Consider the following 23865-nt stretch of genomic DNA (forward strand, 5'->3'; position numbering starts at 1 on the left):
TGTAAACTTTTTTTGAAGAAATAAATATTCTAAAATTTTTTTCTTAAGAAAAATTTCTTTTCCATTTCTTGTGCGTCCTTTTATACATATGAATTTCTCGTTTTTCTTGAGAGCTGCAAACACCCCTTTAGACTAGCGCTGAGTATTCCTCCCAATTCCCCGTTACTCATACGCCATGTATGTACAAGTCCATACTCGTACATGGCATAACCATATTAATCAATGTAAAATAAATGCATTTTTTTCGCAAAATGATTTGTGAATACTTTCATGCAATTTAAATCAAATATTTGCCAGTTAATTATATTTGTTTAAGCCGCCGTTTAAACACATTACGACGGCCGTGCGCGCAATCCTTGGCCGTAGCAGTTTGGTAGTTGACCGACGTCAACTCCGAAAAGATGAGTACCGAGCGCGCACGGTAGCCCACCATTCTCACGGCAAATTAACACTCAATATAAAGGTGTTCTTGCACGATATGTATTTGCATCAGTAAATGTGACTTTTGCCGCCCTGTTTAGAACGTTTCTTTAATTCAGTATAAACATTAAAACATGCATTTAGTAGGCAGTTCCGCCCCAGCCATTCATCATTTACCCCGCTTTCGCCATGTTCGATCACGAAATATCGTCAAAAAAGCCTTTTTATACAAAATGTATTTAAAAGGGGATTTTTCTTCATAAATGTTTTTATGATTTTTTCGTTTTTTTTTTTAATAATAATATTCTGCTATTCGGAGCGGACACACATCAAATATCATAAAATCAGTACAGCCGTTAGTGAGTTATAAATGGTTTAACTAAATGGGCTTTATTTTATATATAAAGATTTTTACAGCTTAATTTTAAATTAAAATTATGATTGTCTGATAAGTATATTGCAACTCACAACTATGTCGGTTTCCGAGACAAAGATGGAACACATTGTTATACATACTTAGTTATAGCATACATAATATATGTATGTATGTATATACATATATAAGGAATACTTTTAGAATCACACTTGTTTCAAAACTTAAGATTGACTATGAATTAGGCTGTTAAATCTAACTTAACTTAATTAAGTACACAACAATACAACACAGCGATCAATCACAACTGAGAGATTTTCTATGTTTCACAGGATTCATACATTCCCTAAACAACTCCAGATCATTTATGGCAACTTCATTACAATCCAAGGCACACGTCCATAGTTCTTATAGTGATAATAGTCGTAAGCCAATTTGCTTAGTATAAAGACTATCAGGAAGGCCAAAACGCCATTTAGTAAATCCAGTGGATAAATTTTAGGCTCTTCCTCCGGTTTGCAGATGTCCTCACGCGTAATCGCGAGCACATTCGCACGTCGCATTGGACTGATATGCTTGTAGGTGCACGTGATATTAAGAGCATCACGCATAATTTCAATATATTTCATGAGTATCTCGCGGAAGCGCATTGTGAAGATACAAGTACATTGCCAGGGATTGCCGCTGAGTAGTAACAGATTCGCATTTGGGTTGTCGTCGAGCGCGTTATCAAGCGCATAGACGGGCATCTGCGCAAGGGGGAAAAAATATGAATGAAAGTATTATTGTCACTGAACTAGTTTTTATATTTGTTTGTTGCTATTACCTTTTGCAGCTTATTACCGCGCAGGCTAAGCAAGCGAAAGTGCTCGAACCAATAGCCGCCCTCTAGCACATCGATGCTCTCTATGCGATTGTTGTCCAAATGTACATCCACCACATGGCGATAAGTGGGATTGTTGCGCAATGGAAGTACATCGGTGATCTGCAAGAAAGTAATTAAACACTACTACATAAATAAAGAACAGACAGGCAATAGTTATAATTGTATATTATACTATAATATATACAAGTCCATTTAAGAATATCTGACGATTTTTTTTTTCAAGGCTGGTCCATTGTACTAAAAAAGCATATCCTCTTGTTTTTAGGATGGCGGAATACGGCAAATTAAGATTTATGAATCCAGCCTTATAAAAAATCGCCAGATGACTAAATTTGACCTGTATTTTCACTGTAGACTTCATTTGGATCTTTATAATTAAATTTAATGATCGGTAATTCCGAATTTCCACTAGGCATTGACCGACAAAAAATCGGTGTAATTTAGAAAATGTCACGTGGAAAAGGACTTAAGGACGTAGTGGCCCCGGTATTATTTTATGCCAAAACTTGTTTTTAAAGTTTGTATAATTAAAAGCCTCGTAGAAATTCGACATAATAAGGCAGGTTCTGCAATTCACCTCCAAGTGAATTTAAACCCCATTCAATTTGCATTCAAAGTGGCTTTGGTTGAATTTCACTCGGGAGTGAATTGCAGGACTTGCCTGAATACTTCCTATAAATTAATGGCCTTATTAATAAAAAATAAAGTAGGTTTAAAGAGCTTTATAAATTGACGTTTTCATACATTTTTCAATTTATAAACCTTTTATAAAGCTATTTTATTTTTTTGTGAATAAGGCCATACATTTTTAACCTATGATAATTACTATGCTTACTTTACTTACCTCATTATCATTCAGATATACTGTTGTTGTATTTTCAGGAATATAGTTGGGCATCGCTTGAAATTCTAAATTACTACAGTTGATGGTATAAAGCGGTATGTGAGTTTTCGGAATGATATGATGCATTGTGCAGGTACAATTTTGTAAATCCTCATGAGATTGACATTCTGAGCGGAGCATCTATTGTAGAGAGGAAGGAGAAGTTGTTTATTTCAGAAACTCAAAAGGCGTATATGAAAGAGAATGACTAAAAAGTGATCTGAGTCGCGTATGACTTTTATTAAGAAAATCTTTTCGTTGCAAAAAACCTACTGCAGACTCTCTATTACTAGGAAATGAGGAATATTCGTTAATTTCGCTGCAGGTCTTCTATTGTTAAAGAATCTCTTGATGCCTCTTGGGTAAACGCTAATTAGATCATGGAGTGTTTCGATTCTTCTTGCTGATATTTTCGAGATGAAAAATTTAGCCATTACATTACGAGTACGTAAAGGTTCAACCTTTTCTCTTTTCTTACTAAACTATTTGATGTCCGCTGGTTGGTGGTTACCAACCATTACGCAGGGCCTGGGCTCATGCTCGGTTTCCAACATCAAATAATAAAAAAAGGCAGGCAATTGGAAACCTCCGAGTGTATTTCTGCCATGAAAAACAGCTTGTCAGGACCATTTTAGGACGAGTTTTTGATCATTTTGGGAGCAATATGGGACCATTCCGTTTCAAGGCTTGTGGGAGATTCTTTCAATATAAGTTCACGACTATTTTGACCTTTTTTGGGTCTGTTCAGGACTATTCCAAACCATTTCAGAGCTATTTCAGGACCACTTCACGACTAGTACTTGACCATTTCAGGGTAAGTTATGGGACTAGTTCAGGATCGTTTTGGGGTAGCGCGACACTAGGCATGAAATGAGATTGAAATAGTCCGGAACTATCCCCGGAGTGGGTATGAAAAAGTCGTGTACTGTTCTCGACCAAATGAATAAAATGAAACGAAAGTGATGGTTTATTTCTAACCTAACCTATTTATATATGTATGTAACTGAATGACCTGATGGTTTGCCAAGCCGTACACCGATATTTATACATCAAATTTCATGAGTATCTAGTACTCACGCCTTTTGGTAAAAATCTGAAGATTACATTATCTTTTTTCTTCGACCGAATTTTTTCACAATTAAATGTTTAGCCCAAATTATTCCTTAAGACTGCCATTTAAAAAATATCTCCCGAGAAGTATGCCTAATTTCCAACTTACCACTTTATAATTCATCACAGTCAACATATGACGCTCCTTATACTTCTTATCGGCACATATAATCTCATCACGATCAGCGACCATGGCGCCCTTTTCAGGTATCAAAAGCCATTTGAAATTACGCGTGCAGTTCCACGGATTACCTATGAAAGAACTAATGAATATTAAAATATGACAGAACACATCTGCCATTAGAGAAACCGCTGGATACTTGCCAGCTAAGTAGAGCTTTTCAAAGTAGCGCGGCAGCAAGAGCGGGCCATCCAGCTGCACCAACTTATTCCAACGTAGATCGACGACACGCAAATCGTGAACACGCTTGAAAGCGCGAGTGTTTATGTGTGAAAGATTCGTCCAGGATATGTTGATAGTCTGAGGGAGGGATATAAAAAATGTACACAAATACAAATAACTAACCGCTTGCCGCAGGTTTGGAAACAAAAAATCACCTGTAAATAAAACATTTCGGGAAAATCGAAGGTGATTTCGGTTAAATTACTGTATTCGATTATAAGCGAGCGTATTTTCGGAAATGGCTGCAGATCAATGAGCGGATTAAAGACGCGCTCAGGCCAGCCACAGAAAATGATCTCCTCTAAACGACGCACTTTTTGCTCGCTGTATGTGGGGAGGGAAAATCGTAAAAGTTTAAAAATAGAAATAGAACCAATAGTTGAATTAAAAGAAACGCAAGCAAATTTTAGATTGTCTCACTTACGGTATTGTGGCTATATTATTTATGCCACCATAGCAACGTAGCGCACCATAACGTCCATAACGCGTGCAATTACCCGCCGCCGCTTCGGGTGCACGCTTCCAATCCACACAGGTGAAGTTATGCTGATGATAGTGTGACACATGTTCGCCATTTGTGAATCTAAATAACACAAACAAATTAAGAGATTACGTGTTTTCTTACAAGCTGCTATTATAACTGATTTCTTATTGTTCGTGGAGGGTTAAAATGGCACATGGCCGCAAATCTAGACTCGGTTGATGAAAATCAAATATTTATCAGCACGTCCATCACTACACAATGCAGTGATAATTTTTATGGGCGGAAAATATGTTTGCTTGTCGGTTGGTTCCCGCTGACAGTTGTACTAACTAGGCAGTAGGTATGTACATACATATATATGTACATACATAAATATGTTAAAATGGACTAGGCAAATATTTATTTGCTGAGAATTTGTTAAATGTAATCTGCAATGTTTGTTCAACTAATAACTGGGCTGAATGAATGTCAGCAGCGGGAACAGGTACACATAATAAGAATTGTTTGGCTTACGCAGTTCTGGGCAGATGATTCGAATAGTAAAAATTTGCAAATATAGATCTACTAACGTAGCTATATACTCAACTATATTCATTTGTAATCATTATTACAACGTCTTTATTAGTACCTTAAAGAACTTTGCTATGTTGGTTGTGTGACTAATTTGTATATACATATAAATACTAGACTGAATCACTCCCCATACAAAAAAATCTACACCGTACAGATTTTTCCATTCAATTATCAAATCTAATACATTTTAAGACTTCCACCAAAATATTTCGAAAAAATATTACGATTTACGTGAACTGGACCGATTTGAAAATACTTCCAAAAATGGAGCTTTTTTATGAATCAAAATAGTTTGATAAAAATTAAAAGAACAAAACATTCAAACGACAAAACGATTTAAGCTTAAAAAAATTTGCATACAAATATTTTCAAAAGTTTTCAACGGAATCGGAATGAGATTTTTGAGGCGGTTTTTTAACTTTTTTCAAAGATTTGTATAAGAAAAACTTGAATAACTGAAACCAAACTGTTCCGATTTAGCCTTGTGAGGTATCAGTAGAAAGCTATTTTCTCATCCTTTTTATTTCTTTGCTAATGAACTCATTCAAAGCATGAAAGAGAAAGTTAGGATGAACGAACGTCATTCCAGGTTGAATTAAGATGTGTTGGTATTTGAAAAAAAAAAAAATAAAATTGGGACGCGAATGAGTTTTTTTGCACAGAAATAAAAAGAGTGAGACCCCATAAGTCTAAATCAGAATAGTTTCGGCCCAGTTATTCAAGTTTTTTGTAAATCAATCTTTGAAAAAGGTTAAAAAACAGCATCAAAAATCTCATTATTATAATTCCGTTGAAACGATTTTTAAATATTTTTAAGCAGATTTTTTAAGCTTAATCTGCTTTGTTATCTGAGGGGATTTTTTATTCATAAAAAACTCTATTTTTGGAGGTATTTTCAAATCGGTCCAGCTCACGTAAATCTTAATAGTTGCGATCCCGTACGGGTCCGGACTAGTCAGAAATAGTCAGAATCAGTCATATCTTACTGGAAATTGATTCCGTACTCGGTTCTCTGACTATTGAGAGGGAGAGAGTAAATAAGGTCCTCTCTCTGTCAGAAGTTACCAGTTTTAGTCCGAAGGTTTTTTGCTGGTAAATTCTGGTAAATATGTCAAACGATCAGCTGTAGTGTGTTTGGCAACCAAATTGTAAACAAAAGAAAAAGTGCACTCTTCTAGTTTATGTTAAGAGTATTTTTAGTTAAGAGTCATGTAGCTCCAGCAGTGTTTACATAGAAAATAAGCAAAAATTTACAATCAAAATTTTAAGGTCATGTTGAAGTTGACAGAAGTTGCCATTTTTTACTAGAATGCGATCCCGTACTTTTCATTGTTTTTATTTTTTGACTGTTTTACTAGTTTTAGTCCGAGGAATACGGGATTGCACCTAATATTTTTCCGAAATATTTTGGTTCAAATATAAAAAAATTGGTAATCTCGGCGGAAAAACCGCAACTTTTGGTGATGCAGTCTAATAAATATTTACTACTTCATGTCGTTGGCATTTGCATTTCATTTATTAGTTTAAGTTATTTATAAACATTCGCTCTCAAAACTTATTAAAGTTTTATTTGAAAAAAAACTTTTAATAAGCTTTATATTAAAAATGCTTATTTAACGCTTATTATAGCAAACTTACTTTAAGTTATTTTTAAAAAACATTTACTGAAATGCTTGTTGGGTTACTTCCATACAAATATTTTAATTTATTTATTTAATTTTTTTTTTTGAGGTGCTACCCCTAAAATGGTTGCGTATAAGGGAAAATTTTACCCATTTAAAATTGACTTAATTAACCCAGATCAACCCCTGCCACCAACGTGTTGAAATAATGAACCGTACATCGTGGTTCTGTGCGCTATCATCGTACATGTAAAGAGTACTCAATTTACATATCGACCCCTAACCACCAAAAAGTCGTCAACGACATTTTTTTTTTTAAATTTTCCTTTTGATGCAGAAATGTTACTAGACCTTTTATATGCATTTCTGCACCAAAAGCAAATTTTTGAAAAAAATGTCGCTTATGTCTTTTTGGTGGTCAGAGCTCGATATGCATGTATGTTAAAGGTAAAAAAATCAAACTTGTTTTCTATTAATTTATGAATGATGGTGTCAACAGAAATAATTTTGTTTTGCCTAACGCAAATTTTGGATTTTCAAAAAAAAAGGGCCACTTGAATGTACATAAATACATGATTGCCAAGAGTATTGAGATGCTGGCAAAATATAAGGCAACAATCAAAGAGCTTCAAGGCCGAGCGTGTTTCTTGCAGAGGCGGAGATGGAAATCTGGTTCTATCCAGAGTATACTTACGGTATGGAGGGAGACCCTTTCAACGCTTTTTGGATGGAAATACCAGCGGCGTGTTTAATGAAAAAGAACTCCGATCATTGTATACATAGGAACGATAATCATGTATCTCCACTCGGCCAAGTCAAAGCCCTCCGGAGTCGATGGTATACCGGCCGAGCTATTAAATGTCGCCGGCGATGAGTTGGCGGGGCGCTTTTCCAGCTTTAAATCGCAATTCGGTCCATTAATTGCATGTTCGAAAATTCAAATCTCTGCCCCATCTTTAAGCAGAGAGATGCTGCTGCTTTCGCCGATTACCGTTTAATATGTCCTCTTAATATGGCACATAAGGTCCTGTTAACGACATTGTGTGAAAAAATCCTACATTACTACTTACCATCCCTACGTCGACTTTAAAGCATCTCTCAGTATCAGAGATTTTTTCAACGTTCCATATTCAAACGCATAAAAATAAAACATTTGCGGTGGCTTGGAGATGCCTTCCGGATGGATGATAACGTATCGGTGAAAAAATTAGATATACAGCTTGGCACCCATGGATGGACAACCAACGAAAGTCGCAGCGAACACAATGGAAGAACTAAGTACAGAACGAACTGTCTACGCCTGTGATGAACACCTGGTGGAACTTAGCAAAAGAGAGACGGGTTTTGAAGTCTCTTTCTCTTTGTTTATTACTTTAGTATTATTAGCAAGACGCACATTCAATATGAGGACCTCAAATCGGCTCAGATTAGTACTTGGCTGCAACTAAGGTACTACGTGCGTGCTTCGCATTCGACTTGCAGGCCTACTTGAGCAAGAAACCACAAAAAACACCAAAACAATATTTCTCCAACCTTGGAGAAATTCATAGTTCTCAAGCATTCTTCAACTTATCTCTAATTTTGGACTGGACATTGAGATGAACTTGAGAAAAACAATTTTGGCAGCGTTGACAAAACATAAGCATTCGAAAGTATAAAATCGACGCGTGTATAGGTAAAAAGTGATAGGGGAACGAATTTTTAATTATCAAGTGAAAAAATGAAGCTAAATATATAAAGAGGAAAATTACCAACAAAAAGTAAATAATGTTTTCAAAAAAGTCAAAACGCGAAGTGAATCAAATGGTCACTGTCAGACTGTAGCCGCTCGACTGAAAACTTGACTGTGAATTATTGTAATACGATATTGATTAACTACATATTACAAAAGGGCCATTCCAGTGGAGACGACACCTCAAAAAAAAATAACGACACTTCAGAAATCAAGAAAAAAGAAATAAAATTATATAAATTGTGTTTAAATCTGTAAAAACAGTAAAGCAGGAGATTTTTATCCATTTATTTTTCAATATTTTCTCTATTTTATTCACCCTCATTACGAGAGTCGTGTCGAAGGCAAGTCGTTCTTCGATAGTCGAATCGGAAAGAATTTTTCACGTCAGTGCCTAAAATTTCCACTCGACTACTGTATTAAAACGGAAAACTTGCCAGCACTGTATACCTTTCGATGATTTTCGTCGTTTACTTATTTCAGAACGACAGTATATAATGCCAATGTTGGCGAGTCGTAAAATGTAGTATAATTTACGACTTACGCAATAAGGCTGATTATTATAAATGCATATATAATATACTGTAATATGTTTGCATCAAGTTTTCAAGACATTCCTTATCTACTAAAGGTGACAATGCAAAAAATAATTATCCAAAAAGAAAGAACAATTCATGAGCTTTACAGTGGTGGTAAGTTATTAGAAAAACACATTTATGGTGAGAAGTTATAAGCGTCACAGCAAAATATGTATTAAAAATAAAATAAATATTTACATCAAATCAGCAGAGTTCATTTTACTGACGAACCATGTGTCCTTAAAGGTGACTCGTCCTACCCCCGACTCAGAGAAGCGGGTGTCATCGTTGTCCCACCCGTCACGCTTGGAAAATGTTAAATTTCAGTTTCGTATTAAACTGATATCTGACTTCAAGTGTTAACAGTTTGACACTTGTCAAATCAAAGGTTAAAGAGAATTCACAAAAAGTTTGAGCGAAAACGAGTTAAAATGTACCACCCGTCACTTTGGAATGCCCCAAAAGCAATAAAGAAATAAATATCTATTTAAATTTATCTACATATGTCCCTTCAATCAAAAAGGTATATATTATTTTACTATTTCAATTTAAGTATTTCTATGACATGTTTGAGACCAATTGGAAAATCAATTGGAGTTCAAGTTGAGAACTAGCTACTTCCCAACTTGAGAAACAGTCCTTTTTTCATACAAAGAAAACGGCCCTTTTTGTTGAAAAATAAAAAGATTCGCTTTGAGTGATATGGAAGTTTAGAAGTATGTTTTGCAGCTCTTAAAAAGTTAATGTATTTTATAAGACGACGGCATCTACAAGATAAACGTTAAACAAATTTATGATGCTTCCACTGCAGATGCTGGGAAAAATATTTCTGCAGAATATACATATACTATTATAATTGCACATTTATTTAAATGCATTTCTTCAAAGGCCGGATCAAGGAACACGACTATATAAGAAATTTTTCGCAAGCAAAAATTTAAAATAATTTATAGAAAACATAAAATATTTAGCTTCTGTTACCAGTAGAGCCTTCAATTTACCGAGATTGTTCGAGAAGCAATTTCTCGCGAGGATCGCTTTCTCACGAGATTCTCGTGTACCGAATGACGTAACAATATAAATAAATGGGGTTTGCTAAGATATAAGCCATATTTTAATACAAAATAACAAACAGATTTTAGCATGTAAAACATTGCGAGTATTAACAAAAAAAGCCGTATGCTCAATTTTGGGATTAACTGTATGTACATCGAACTAAATTCTTCTTAAACGCACATACGTTGTTTTTTTTTTTGATAATAGAATATTTAACATTTACACATACATTTTTTTCTGATTTTGTTTTTAATACGTTCGATATCGAGGGCTTCTATTCAATACCCTTTATCTGCAATTTTTACAAAAACATCTGTGTTAGAACCCAACTGAGACTTACCTGTCATCACTGATATTAATTCTGACTTTGCAATTTATAAGTAAATTCTTCCGTCAAGCGTTATGCAAGGTCAGCATTTACAACACCGATGACAGTTAAGTCTAAGGTGGATTTTAATATCAGAATCTCATTTTTGTGAAAAGTGTAGATAGAGGGTATTGGATATAAGCCCTCGATATCGTCACTAGAGACGAATAAAGGCGCGCTAGTGTTTCGACGGCGAAAAAAGACACATAAAAAAATTGTACGAAAAAAGGCGCTTAATAAAAACTTCGGCGAAGAAGGACGCGTAATCATAGATTTATACTTGGTCACTTCAGCATTATTCGCCAAAAACTCTTAACGGAATGTACATACTATTACAACCGCAAACATAGTTGACCGCGAAAATAAGTTTACGCGTCCTTCTTCGCCGTCAAATAGTTTAACGCGTCTTCTTCGCCGTCAACTATCTTGAGAGTCTTTCTTCGCTCAAGTTTTTTTATACGCCTTTTTTCGCGGTCAACTTTTAGCTCGCGCCTTTATTCGTGTCTAGTGACGATATGCTCTCGATCACTACTCCAAATCGCTCGTGAGAATAGCGATACCCAAGATTTTGTCCGGAATTCGATTGCTCGATTTACGGGTATCGGAAATCTCGAGAATGTGCGAGCACAAATCGAAAGCCCTAGTTACCAGCCAGCAACAAATAATAAGCGAATATGGCTAAACCAACAGTGGACACATCAATTGACAATAGCTTGAAACTTGTGACATATAAATTAGCACTATAACGCAAAATGTTTGCAAAAGCAATAAATGACATAGAAAAATTAAGCATATGCAGGTATATATATATGTACATATATATATCGTTACCTTAATATAGAAAGGCCTTAACTCATATTGTCGCTGAAATGCAAAAAAGCCGTAATTGCCTAAAATTTTGTATTGCTTAAAATGATACGGGGACTTATAATTCGATGAAATGCATCATAATCAATCAAAACGGGCATTTTGGATTTTTACTTAGTAACGGCTTTTTGCATATCAGTGGCTATGTGAGATAGGGTCTTTCTATATTAAGGCAACGAACATAAATATTTACACATGTATGTAGTATATAAAAATATACATTATTTTTAATAAGTTTTCACAAGTACGAAAATAACTTTGGTATCATGCGTGAAATGGCTGATCAAAGCAGAAGCTATTGTTAGTTTCTTCTTGGTTATACAAACAAAAATTAATACATAATAAAATATAGTATCCACCCTTATTGGGGGTTCTCTACTCTGAAGATCCATATGCATATTAAGTAGTAAGAACTTAGATATTTTCTTAATTAAATGTTCATCTCGAAGTCATTTCTTTTTTAAATTCTTTTTATGAGCAATAACAGTAAAAGGCACTAAACAATACGCAAAAAGTTAATCAGATCTGCGATTAAGGGAAATAGGCTGTGGATTTGATAAGCACACCGAATATAAAAAATATATTGAAGGGATTATGAAATATTATTTAGGTGAACTCAGAGTGAAATAAGTATCAGATTTGGGAAATCGGACTGTGTTCGACCAACGACGTGTTAATGTAAAAACTTTCATGTTATTTCTCATGAGGAGGTTAGTATGCGTGCAACTGGATTGAGTGTGGAGGCATATCCGATTCCGGTCCTGATACATCTACTTGCATTCTGCTTGCACATACCCCCGGTTGGCAACGGAGGAGAGTTCCAGAACAGATGAGTCATCACCCGTCTTGTCACGTTTTCCCGTTGTCATTTTGGGTGCAGAGTAAGAGACCAAAGGATTTTGAGTACTCGCCTTGGCCGTAGCCGCAACTTTCTTATCCTTTTGCCTCCTTCTCTTCCGCTGCCCTGCGGTCAGCTTTTCGCTCGTTTGAAGATCACCAATACAGGATTTCTCCGTACCGTACCTCTCTCATGATTTGCACCAGGTCTGATACCAGTGTCCGTTTTGAAGAAGGACCATCTAGCATATCCACAACTTTCACAACCTTGGTTGCTCCAGAATGTTTTGATGGTAGTTCGCTCTCCACCTCATTCAGAAGTAGGCTCTCCATTGACGACGCCAACGTGTAGCTTTTTTATTCGGGAAGCCCCTAAAATCTCCATGGCCTTAATTTGCGTTCGGACTAATCCTGGCAATATTTTCTTGTAACGAACCTTGTACAGTAGTGCAGGGAGCACATAATGGACTTAGCTTTTCGTTACAAAGTAACTTTGATTTATGTATTTAGGTACCACAACATTGATGGTAACAATATGACTGATGTGCTGACTGAAGACGCTGGCTGTCTGAATGAAGAAGTTGCTATGTTTCTGTAAGATCCGCAAAAGTCTATGACACCACTTTGTCTTACAAAATCTTACGACTGTAACAGCTTTGAACAGAAAGGCCAATACACTTGACGCCAAGAGCTCATGTGGGCACACTTACGGCCGTATTCCCATGGTCATTGACTATTGTTTTAACTGTTGAACCTAAAACTATGCACTCTAGAAATGACAATTGTCATTGTTAATGTTATGGGCAACGACGAAACAGTTTTTATAGTGAAAACAATAGTGTCAGGTTAACCGAGTTTTATTTAATAATAATATTAATACAAAGTAGAAAATGTATGTCAGGTTAAATTACAAGCTTTTATCTTATGACCGGCGCGCTCCGCGGTTGCTACAATACTCTCTGATTACGACTGTCGCTTCTTGACAGCTCGTCGGTAGGTGTTGCCATCTTATGTTGTAGGGGAGGGCGCTGCCATGTCAGTTGACAATAGTCATGCGATGAGTTATGTCAATGGCGTGGGAATGGGGCCGTTAAACTGGACGTAGCTGCAGCACATCGGGTGCAGAAAATAGTATTTTCAAAATACAATAGATCACTTGCACGGCCCTTTGTTTAACTATAATGAGGATTTGGGTACACTCGACTTCAATGGCCTAAAGAAATAAGGTAGGATTTTATCAAAGTAAATTAGCCATTTTTAGTAATTTATTTAATACTTTTGATGGACAGGTTCGACTGTCAATTGGCTAATTGGAGTTATTAAACACAGAACGTATTCATTATAATTTTTATGAGCACTTGCAATTACTTAGGCAGTAAAACACCATTCCAGGCACGCGTATTTATGACAAAATTAATTATATTTTTATTAGAAAGATTTATGTATAAACAAATTTATTCTTATCAAAACGTATTAATTAAACAGGATATATAAAAATAGCATTTCACCAAATTTATTTAGCATACTTTCCGTCATAATATGTTTGCAATTTGTGTCTGTGTGTATTTAACTATAATATACACATGTCCATATGTAAATATCCACATAGTACTTTGTCAATGGCTTATGCCACACTAAACACATACCCCTATTGAAAATATTTATCAAGCAAACAGTTGACAATGGTTATAGCATATTCATAAGTAAGCAATATACATACATATTTACATGCATACTATATGTTTATTTTCATCTCCATACGGTCATATATAAAATTAGCTGGTTAAATATAAAACCAAAATTGGAGTTAAGTAAGCAGAACCAAAAGAGTAAACATTGCAACTTTTACGCAGTAAACCTCTAACAATCTTTCTGAAAGTACAATACTTTTACGGCTAAATTTATCTATATTTTATCAAAATCATATACATATGTATGTACACATTTATATTTGTATACATATACTCCAAATCTATCATAAAATGTGCAACTGCTATTTGCCAGCGCCTCATTATAATGCAAGAAGATCACCGTGAGATACTAATTTATCTGAGCGGGTAGTGAAGTAGCGCGAATGCCTTTTTTGCCTTTGCGGCAATCGGCAGTCAACAAGTGTTGTATGCACGGTCGCCGTTTTGGCCGAAATGTACCATTTATAGTACAGTTTTTCCAGTTTGGTAAACAGGTACGTAACTTTCAGAATTGGTAAATTTTTTAATCTGACAAAATGAGAAGATTATTACTTACATCATTTACCTATTTAAAGTTCAAGCCTTTGTGTAAAGGCCAATGACCAAATCAATCAGGGAAATTTGCTATTACGGCAGCACATAGTCTAACTTAGGTAATTGCAAGGGCATTGCTGTATATGAACGCTTTACGGGTTCCTTGACATTCAAGCAAAATCCAAGGCCATGACAGGCCATGAAGCTATTCCTAATATAATAACTGCATGGAACATAAGCATGTTGAATCCAGAACTATAATATCAGAACAAAGAGACGTTAGGCATGCGATTCTATAGAAGCAAAGGATTTTACGTATAAGCTACTCATCTTCCTGGTGGGCTGCAATGAAGACAACATTGCCTCTACATTGCAGGGAGCATTTAAACTGACTGAGGAATCAATCTCCGTAATTTCTATCGTAAGATTCGAAGCCTCATAGCTGTTAACAACTAGGCGGTGAGAAGCATTGAAGTGTTGGGCTTGCTGAAGCGATTTGTGTCTCAGCAACTTGATGAGCATAGTAAGCCGAACCTTCAAGGATTCTTGATAGTTTTAAAACCAATCTGTGAGGATCCCTCGTTAAACTTGCAGACAAAATGTTACCGAAAGTATCCTTCCAGTAGCCCTACAAGGTAATAATTTCTAAAGGGTAACTCATTTTCGTTGTTAGTGTTTCCGACAGGGTAGGAGTACGACAACTACATATATGTATGAGCAATGTGTATTTTTAAAATATTTGAGTAATTAAATCTATAGCTTAAACTTATTTGGGTACATCGTTTTGGTACACAAAAAAAATAGTAAATGGCAACCGTGGTTGTATGTAGATAAGCTCTATAAACCAGGAAGCCGTGTAAGTTTTATGCAAACTTTTAAATCTTTAAATGTTTATTTAGCTAATATTTTTGATGTACAGGGGCGTTACCAAAAGATTGGAAGCGAGGGATCGCAGAACTTATTGCATGCGACAATTGACACATTTGAATGATTTCTTCCAAATTTTTTTTTTTTTAAGTGAAACTTCATTAGCGGCGGTTGGTTGGCTCCGAGTGAATTGGCAAATTCAACGGAAATTGCAGACGAAAATGGTTGGGACGGAAACAAGTGCTTCTTAAATCTACCTATGCACATTAGATGCCTTATTTTGCTAAAGTATTTCAGATCCTCCCTCCGGCACCAGAATAAGAAAATAGGACGCTAAGAACCTAACAAAGTGAAAAAAATTTCAATATTGCAAAAACTGAATGAGCTACTCCGAAATTCGCGGTTTATAAAACTGTATGGTATAGGTTTAGATCCGTATATGTATGAATAAACTTTCATCTTGCACAAGAAAGAAAAACGGATATCCAGTCTCATGAAGAATAAGCCGCTAAAGCGAAAGACGTACTCAGTTTTTTAATACAATACTTTTTTTCGTCACTACGTACATACAATTTTTGATATTAAAATCGTTTGATGATCCAGGTGTTTTGTTAGTAACAGAATTAAATCTATTATATAACACAAAGTGAAATAATTTTTTGTATTAGAAACATATGTATGTATCTAGATATATAAAGATAAAAATATGTACTTTTTTATTGTCAGAACTAACACAAAAAAAGCGCATGCAGAATACAGTACTCAGACCACATCCCGCCCACTATACATACTTAGGGGATTCCCTTAAGCGCGAAGAGTAGGAAACTCGAAAATATCGAAAGCTTAAGAGGCTTATTTTGGAAATGCAACTTTTTGCAACCTCGTAAACAATGCCGAAATTCAGAAATTTGGCAGTTCAGTCAGGATTTCTTTGTATAATACATGGTATGTAAATGTAAAAGAAAAACATTCAAAATTCCACAAAAAGTTAAAAATGTAAATTTTATGAACTAATAGACCAAAACGCAACACTGAAATTTACGAAATTCTTTTCGAGGATGTTTTCGCGACTAGTTTACCTCCAAAGTTTTCGAGGCACGCCAAAAGCGCCATTCTCCATTTTTTGACTGTTGTTTGGCTGGAAAAGTTTCGAAGCTTTCGAGTTTAAGGGAATTCCCTAACTGTTTTCGTGTTTGCTTTTAATGTATTTTAGGACTACGCACTTTACGAACAAATCTGAGCAGATAGTTTGGTTGAGGTATTCGTCTCTGAACACATAGCCGAAAAAAGCGTCGTGCATAATCCTGCAAAGGCGAGGCAGAAGCGCAAAGAATGTTCATAATCTTCAAGGCAGGAAGCGAAAATGAAGTTTTCATGTAGATATCACCGATTATACAACGCCAAGGGGCCAGTCAGCAGAACCGTGAGCTCTCTGTAGTCCCATCTGCTCAATGAAAGCAAATACATAGCTACTTAGACATTACGAGATTGAAACACAGCTTTGCCCACCTGCAGACCTCGAAGCCTGGCAATCGCTGTCTAGCGAAATATTTACCGAGTTTCTGATGGTGTCTTCGATGGCTGAAAGTGGGAGTGCTATAATTGGTTGCGGACCAATTAATACCTAATCTGAGTCTGATCTAACCAAATAGCACCCCGAGTAAAACAAGTTCGCCTTGGTTGCGTGTGCTATTCTGTGACATTAAAAACAAGGAATGAAACCGATTCAAAATAATGTTCCGGTTTCGTGTTCGGTTTTGCCAAGAGTTTCGGTTTCGGTTTTGGTTTCTTTTTTTTTGGTTCTTCAAAATGTGTTTCGGTTTCGTTCTGGTCTCGGTTTTGGAATAAAAAAATTAAAACAAATTTGACAAAAAAAAAAAAATTATTAAATAAATATGTACCTTCCAAGGTTTATTTTTGGCGAAAAATTACAAATAAACTTTCGTTTAGAATTTTCGTCATGAAAATAGGAAAATTTTAGAAAACGCATAGCACCATCGGATAGCCCGTCCAAAAGCTATACAGATCAAAGTTTTCGGACTATTTTTCCCATTTTCTGTCTGCTTCCCAGCTAGTCGAAAAGTAGCCTGTTTTGCACCGCTCAGCGCTTCTGGTACATTAGACGTGAATCGTAAATTTTAGGCCAATCCATTTTTCTCGTAATTCCTTCAAAGAAACTCGCAAGATTAATTGATCTGCACGTCAGAAATAAGATTTCTATGAGGGGGCCTAATGTAGTAGCAGTTCGCTAGAACTAAAATTATACTTTGTTTAAAATATTATTGAGCCATATTTTTCGCGGAAGAATATCTCAGGGGATACTTTTTCGATATGAAAAGGGATTTTAAATCTTTTTATGAGAAGCTCATTCTTACTACGCAAAATATTGAGGTATGTAACACTGTGCGACAGCGGAAACCGGCCCGGACTTTGTTAACATTTTAGAAAGTATACTCATCCAGTAGTAAAACACTTAATGGATTTGCAAAAGTTAGCTTGCATTTTTTTATGGCCTATTAAGGCTTTCATGCCCCGGCTTAATTAGTTTAAAGAAAAGTGGGTAAAATGGTTAAAATAAATGGCCGAGTGAAATTAAAGGTTAAGACATACATATATAGTAAAGTTGTATGGGAAATATTTTCGTAGAATATTTTAACTCATTGGCTCCCGCCTGAAAGGGTCGCTTTGACCCCTACTTCAAGAAACCCTGCAAAAAACAAATCCGGAAGGTCGTTAGAGTATTAATATATTCAAGAAAATTATTCTTCGGAAAATTTTACTAGGGGTCTTCTCAGGCAAAGACTTCATGCCAGCAACTAAAAGTCTCTATAAAATTAAAGAAGAGCGCCTTAAGTCCTCTTTCTTTGTTTATTTTGACGACTGGGTTGTTTTCAAAATACAAACATACATATGTTTTATACCAAATATATAAACGGCAAACCTAAAAAAGGGGCTTTCTATGAGCGCTAATTTCCTACCATTTGAAGTAATAGGCATAGGATGGCACGCGATAAATTAATGAATTTGAAAAATCGATACATCGTTCATAAAATGTGATGCCAATATCGATGTTTTGAAAACCACAAACACCGCTACATCGATGTTATTTCTTTCGATGTTCATCGTTATTCATTTTGAAAACAACCTGTGTGAATAGACCTTTTGTGGCATCATAAAATTTTGACAAAGAAAAATTTAAATAACAAGCGAACTTGTTCAGATGTAATGCAGTGTGAATTACAATTGTACTTGACTGCACCTGTTGCACTGCCTAAAAGTGATGACATTGAAATATGGCAAGATTTTAAATACCTCTTTCCAAGTTTATATGAAATTGCTTTAAAACATTTGCCTGTCGTAAATATGTACATACTTAGGTTCCTAACGAAAGCATTTTTTCTAAAGTTGGCCAAAGCATAAAGAGCAAAACACATCACACAAGCGGCTTGTCAAACATACTTCAAACCTACTTTTCCCAATTCGCCATACACCACGCTAACGTTACTCGTTCGACCAAAGAATTTTAATTTTATTTCGGTTTACAATGTTAAAATTTATGTTTTTTCGATTTTTCTCTCTTACGTCCTCACTCGTATTAACTGACTCCAATCGGGACAAAAATTTAAAAGTGATATCCTCGACTTTAGTAGTATCGTCTTTGGGCATGAGATGAAAAAAAATAATTTTAATAGTGATTTTAATGGCCACCCTAATATACATATATCACAAGTTTAATAAAATTAAATAAACGTTATGAAATAATAAACAATTATTTCTCGTGTTTATATATTATGACTCGTTTCGTTTAAAAAAAAAATAATAATAAACGAACATCCATATATCGTTCAAACTGTCGATGTTAGAGACATCGGTATTTAATTTTTGCAACATCGAACAATCTTAACAGCGTTGCTTTTATGAGCGATTTTGCAATCTTAAAAGTGCCTTTCGTGCTTGATTCCATACGCTAGAAGAAGACAATGTATAGAAATAATAACGGCGCAGTACATATTTAACTTTGCTCCAGACATACACCGACATGCCTACAGCGATTATTTCCTTGAAAAAAAATGATTTCTCGTCGGTCTTTGAATGATACGCCGATTGTAGGAAGCCCATCTAATACAACATCCAAAGAGATATTGCTGGAAAAGCCCTATTTAAAAGTGTGTTTTAAAGCGTTTTAAATTTTACCGACTGGGTATTTACATATGTGACACGTAAAGTTAAAAGGGACCTACGCACAGTGTAAGATTTGACCCATCTAGGTGCTTTTAATTCTGTAATTCGAAAACTATTGAAGATAGATTAATGAAATTTTGCATAAGGTACGTTATAAGATAGGCGAAGCTTTTTACAAAAAATTGGTAATTTATAGTTTCTGTCATGCCACCCTATTATATAACTGCAATTTTTAAAAATGCAAAAACTGAAATATTTAACTAACTACAAAGGCTAAAATGCCCAAATTTGATATTTAGAATTTCCCTGTAACAAGGAATTATATACTGACAGAAATGGACTTAAAAATAAATATTTTTTTTTTTTTAATTATGGGCGTGGAAAATATCGATAAAAAAGTCAAGTTGGGTCAACAAAATTCTATACTCTATTTACAAAAATGGGATACCATTGGAAAGGTAATGAATCAGTCTTTCTCTTTTCAAAACGAAAATATAAGAATTTGTCTCGGTCGAGATAAAATGCAAATGAATTACTCGAAGAAAATGAAATTCTCAGTAGGCCAGAAAAAAGAAAATTTCATCAAAACCTGCACTTTCCAGCAGCTAAAATTGTGTTGTTTAAAGTCTAAGAGGAGTGGCAAATAAACTGAGATACAAACTTTATCGAATAGTGGCGGATAACGAGTTTGCGGGTTTAATGAAATTAATAAATTGCTAAAAATAAATTTAAGTTAACATCGTTTTACTTTAATATGAAATACTCAGTCCTAGTTTACTAAAATCCCAAAAATGTATATTCATTAAAAAGAACATACCTAAGCAAATAAGACCAAAATGGTATTTTAGTAATTGTTGCATAAATCACATAACACCGACAAAATAAACATTGAGATTCAGTTTCAAATATACAAGTTTAAATATAATTACGCTCGGTAATTTTCCAAATCAAACCCGTCCCGCCATACTCTTTGATTACAATTTCTTAGTTGTTATTGTTTCGTCTTTATCAGGCATTTCTAAAACCATTCTTGACGTTGTTTTCAAATTTGGCGACATAAAATAATGGAATTAATCTTTTCTAGAATATGGAAATGATACACTGTGCTACGGTCAGAAAAAATCGGTTTTCACTTTTTTATCGACTCTTATAATACAAAAAAAATCAAATCTGACAAACTATTCTGAAATACATATATTAAATTCGCTTGAAACTCGTTACTCGGGGGTTTTCGGGGTCGCTGATTAGGAATCCGATTTTAGTTTTTCAAAATTCGGTGTCAACGACATTTTTGGGTTTCACATGAATCCGAACAAATTTTAAATTTTTTCCGCCATATTGGATCCGCCATTTTGAATTTTTAAAAACGAACATCGGATTCGTAATCAGCGACACCAAAAACTCCTGAGTAACGAGTTTCAATCCATTAAAACGTTCAGAAGCATCAAAATCAACTTGGTAAACTTCAAAGTCGTTTTTCTCGAAATCTTTTTTTCTGACCGTAGGTCCCTTTTAACTTTACGTGTCACATATGTATATTTGTATGTATACACGGTTAAAAATTTCGGTTTTAATTTTAAACTTTTTAGACTACATATATGACCAAACTAAATTCACTTTCAAATACAAACCTTCCAAGTTTAAAAAAAGAGAGCAGATATGTAGGGTTTAGAATTTAAACAGTTCGGTTTAAATTTTAAACCCAAACATTTTCATAATTAAGAATAAAAATTAAAAGATCTCATGCTCCCGTCTGATGGGGATTGATTGAACCCGGACAGCCTTGGTAGCAACCAATTGTACCAAGCATCTTTGCACACTCAGCTACAGACACGCATGTAAATGTGCTTTCATATGTTGAGTATGAATCAACACCACATTTCGCTATGTGCAAACATTTTCTGTTTCGGGTTAGATTTTAAACCAAATTTTCTATATATGAAACCTAGAAACTAGAATTAAAACATTTTGGTTTGATCTTTAAACCACGAACTTTTTGGACTAAAATTTAAACCAGAATATATTAAAAATCGATTAACACTATTGACTAGTCTAAAAAGAAGTCTATAAAAGATTAAAAATGGCAGTAGTCCAAGTGCGGTTTAAAAACTAAAGCCAAATACCCCAGTGGGAAAATGGGAATGCATTACCTTTTTCTACCAAGAAAAGATTAACAACTACGGATGGATGTGTATTCGACTGCCGTTGGTCGCGGGTTCAAACCCTATGGCACGGACGTTTTTAATTTTTCATTATTGCTTTATTTATTTAGGAATTCTATTTATAATTTCGTAAAGCGACATGTGACACATTACTTTCGTATGACAACGCTGTAGAGAAATTCTTGTATTTTTTCGTGCACAGGTTACAGGGCCAATACTTTTTGCATTCCCTAACATTACCTCTTCCCACTGGGACATTAAAATACATATATAGTTACCTAAAGGTGAAAAGGTGACAAGTTCTTTTTTTTTTTGAAATTGTTCAGGAGAGGCGAAATATAGTAGTTTCGCATTATATGTCTTTTTGCATCAAATACTAAATTTGAAAAAGTGGACTTAGCGCCTTTTCACCTTTAGGTAGCGATAAATGCACATAATAGCATATTGTCTACCTTTGTGTTTGCACACTTAAACATAAAAACATCCGTTTCCATGCGAAGCAAATGTTTGGATTCTCTGAACACATAAAAAGAAACTAATAAAAAAGTTATTGCTTGCCATAATTTTTTTAGAAAAGAGATTCCCCGTTTTTTTATAGAGCGGTCTTCTAGTCTGACATTTGTTTATTTTTTGGAGCGAAGATCAATTTATCTTGATCAGTACAAATTGTCTAATAAAAGCCAATAAAACTGATTACTGATTAGTTAATAAATCAATTGATGAAATGTAAACAATTATCTACTCAATTAGAAAAAAGTGTAATACGAGTAGGTTTGTTTTTATGTGGGCCGAAGTTTTTAAGAAACCAAATTAGGTAACTTGAAAGAAGCGATAATGTGAAAATTTATATTCATTTTTATATAAATACATATGTACATACATACATATATCGATGGTCCTATGCAATAACGCCACAATTCAAAATTCGAAAAATAAAACCTCATTTTACTGTTACATGGCTCATGTCCCTAATCATTTACTGATCCATGTCGAATGCTTAGACTAACTACAGTAATCCTTATTACCTACTTTAGTAAGAATTAGACAGGGATTAGACACGGATTAGAGACAAAAGACACTTAACAGTAAGAAGGCATTTGATTTTTTGATTTTGGAATTGTGTCTCTTAGCTCTAAAAAATAAAAAAATGTCAGACTAGAAGACCGCTCTTTAAAAAAAACGTGGAATCTCTTTTCTAAACAAATTATGGCAAGCAATAACTTTTTTATTAGTTTCTTTTTATGTGTTCAGAGAGTATACATATGTACATTTACATCTATTTACTTACCTACATACAAACATATGTATGTAAATGTATACTTATTTAGCGGTCGCTGAACTTGTTTGTGTACGGAATACGGAAGGTATGCACATAGAAGTTTGGCAATTTTAAAGCAAATCGAAGATGTCAAAAAATAACATCTCATTTATGAATTAAATACTTAAAAATGTATAACAAAATTCAAATAATTAGGTACATACATACAGTGACGAACAATAGTATTGACACAGAGAATTTTTCGCAATACATATGTATATGCAAAAATTTTTTTTATATTTTGTTTTCGATAATTTTTAATAAAAATATAGTTCATACTACACAAAAAAACATAAAACTAAAATCGCTAAACTTTGTTTTTTAGAAAAATTGTAAGTCTGCAGTTTTATAGCACATTAAATTTTAGTATAGCAAAGTGGCCGTTTGAAATTGGCAGAAAATCGCGTTCATTTTGGGTAATTTTTTTCACGCAGGTTCTTCCATACAGAGTATGAGGACATTTTTTTTTACGGGAGAAAAAATTATTGAAAATAAATTAGAATTAAAAAAAAAAACTTGCATATATTGCGAAAAAATTCTGTGCCAACAACTGTGCACACTTAAAAAAGCTAAATTTGATGATCCACGTGTTTTGTTAGTTAGTAACAGAATTAAATCTATTATATAACACAAAGTGAAATAATTATTTGTCTTAGAAACATATGTATGTATGTATGTAGATTTGCAACCTCGTAAACAATGCCGAAATTCAGAAATTTAGCAGTTCACTCAGAGTTTCTTTGTAAAATACATGGCATCAGGTGAGGTAAATATAAAAGAAAAACATTCAAAATTCCACGAAAAAGTGAAAAATGTATATTTTAATAGATTAAAACGCAACACTGCAATTTACGAACTTCTTTTCGAGGATGTTTTCGCGACTAGTTTACCTCCAAAGCTTTCGAGGCACACGAAAAGCG

The 23865-nt window shown here is 34.6% G+C and overlaps 1 protein-coding gene across 2 annotated transcripts in view; it reads right to left on the reverse strand.

Annotated features, from left to right (window-relative positions):
* Nucleotides 1-787: 787 nt before the first annotated feature.
* The window catches only part of swi2 (Protein singed wings 2), a 28497-nt gene continuing 5419 nt past the window's right edge, over nucleotides 788-23865 (reverse strand). Inside the window, exons 2-8 of one of the 2 annotated variants that reach the window (XM_017633828.1) lie at nucleotides 4500-4658; nucleotides 4231-4399; nucleotides 3997-4153; nucleotides 3782-3924; nucleotides 2524-2703; nucleotides 1620-1778; nucleotides 788-1542 (exon numbers count right to left, since the gene is read on the reverse strand). In XM_017633828.1, the coding sequence (XP_017489317.1) occupies nucleotides 1159-1542; nucleotides 1620-1778; nucleotides 2524-2703; nucleotides 3782-3924; nucleotides 3997-4153; nucleotides 4231-4399; nucleotides 4500-4658 (1351 nt within the window). In that variant the 3' untranslated portion in view covers nucleotides 788-1158. Of the gene's footprint in view, nucleotides 1543-1619; nucleotides 1779-2523; nucleotides 2704-3781; nucleotides 4154-4230; nucleotides 4400-4499; nucleotides 4659-23865 lie in introns of both variants that reach the window. The other variant, XM_017633819.1, reaches the window with a different exon arrangement.

Source organism: Rhagoletis zephyria, unplaced genomic scaffold (genome assembly GCF_001687245.7).
Source record: "Rhagoletis zephyria isolate East Lansing unplaced genomic scaffold, Rhagoletis_zephyria_1.1 Rzeph_scaffold_00107, whole genome shotgun sequence".
Classification (NCBI taxonomy): domain Eukaryota; kingdom Metazoa; phylum Arthropoda; class Insecta; order Diptera; family Tephritidae; genus Rhagoletis; species Rhagoletis zephyria.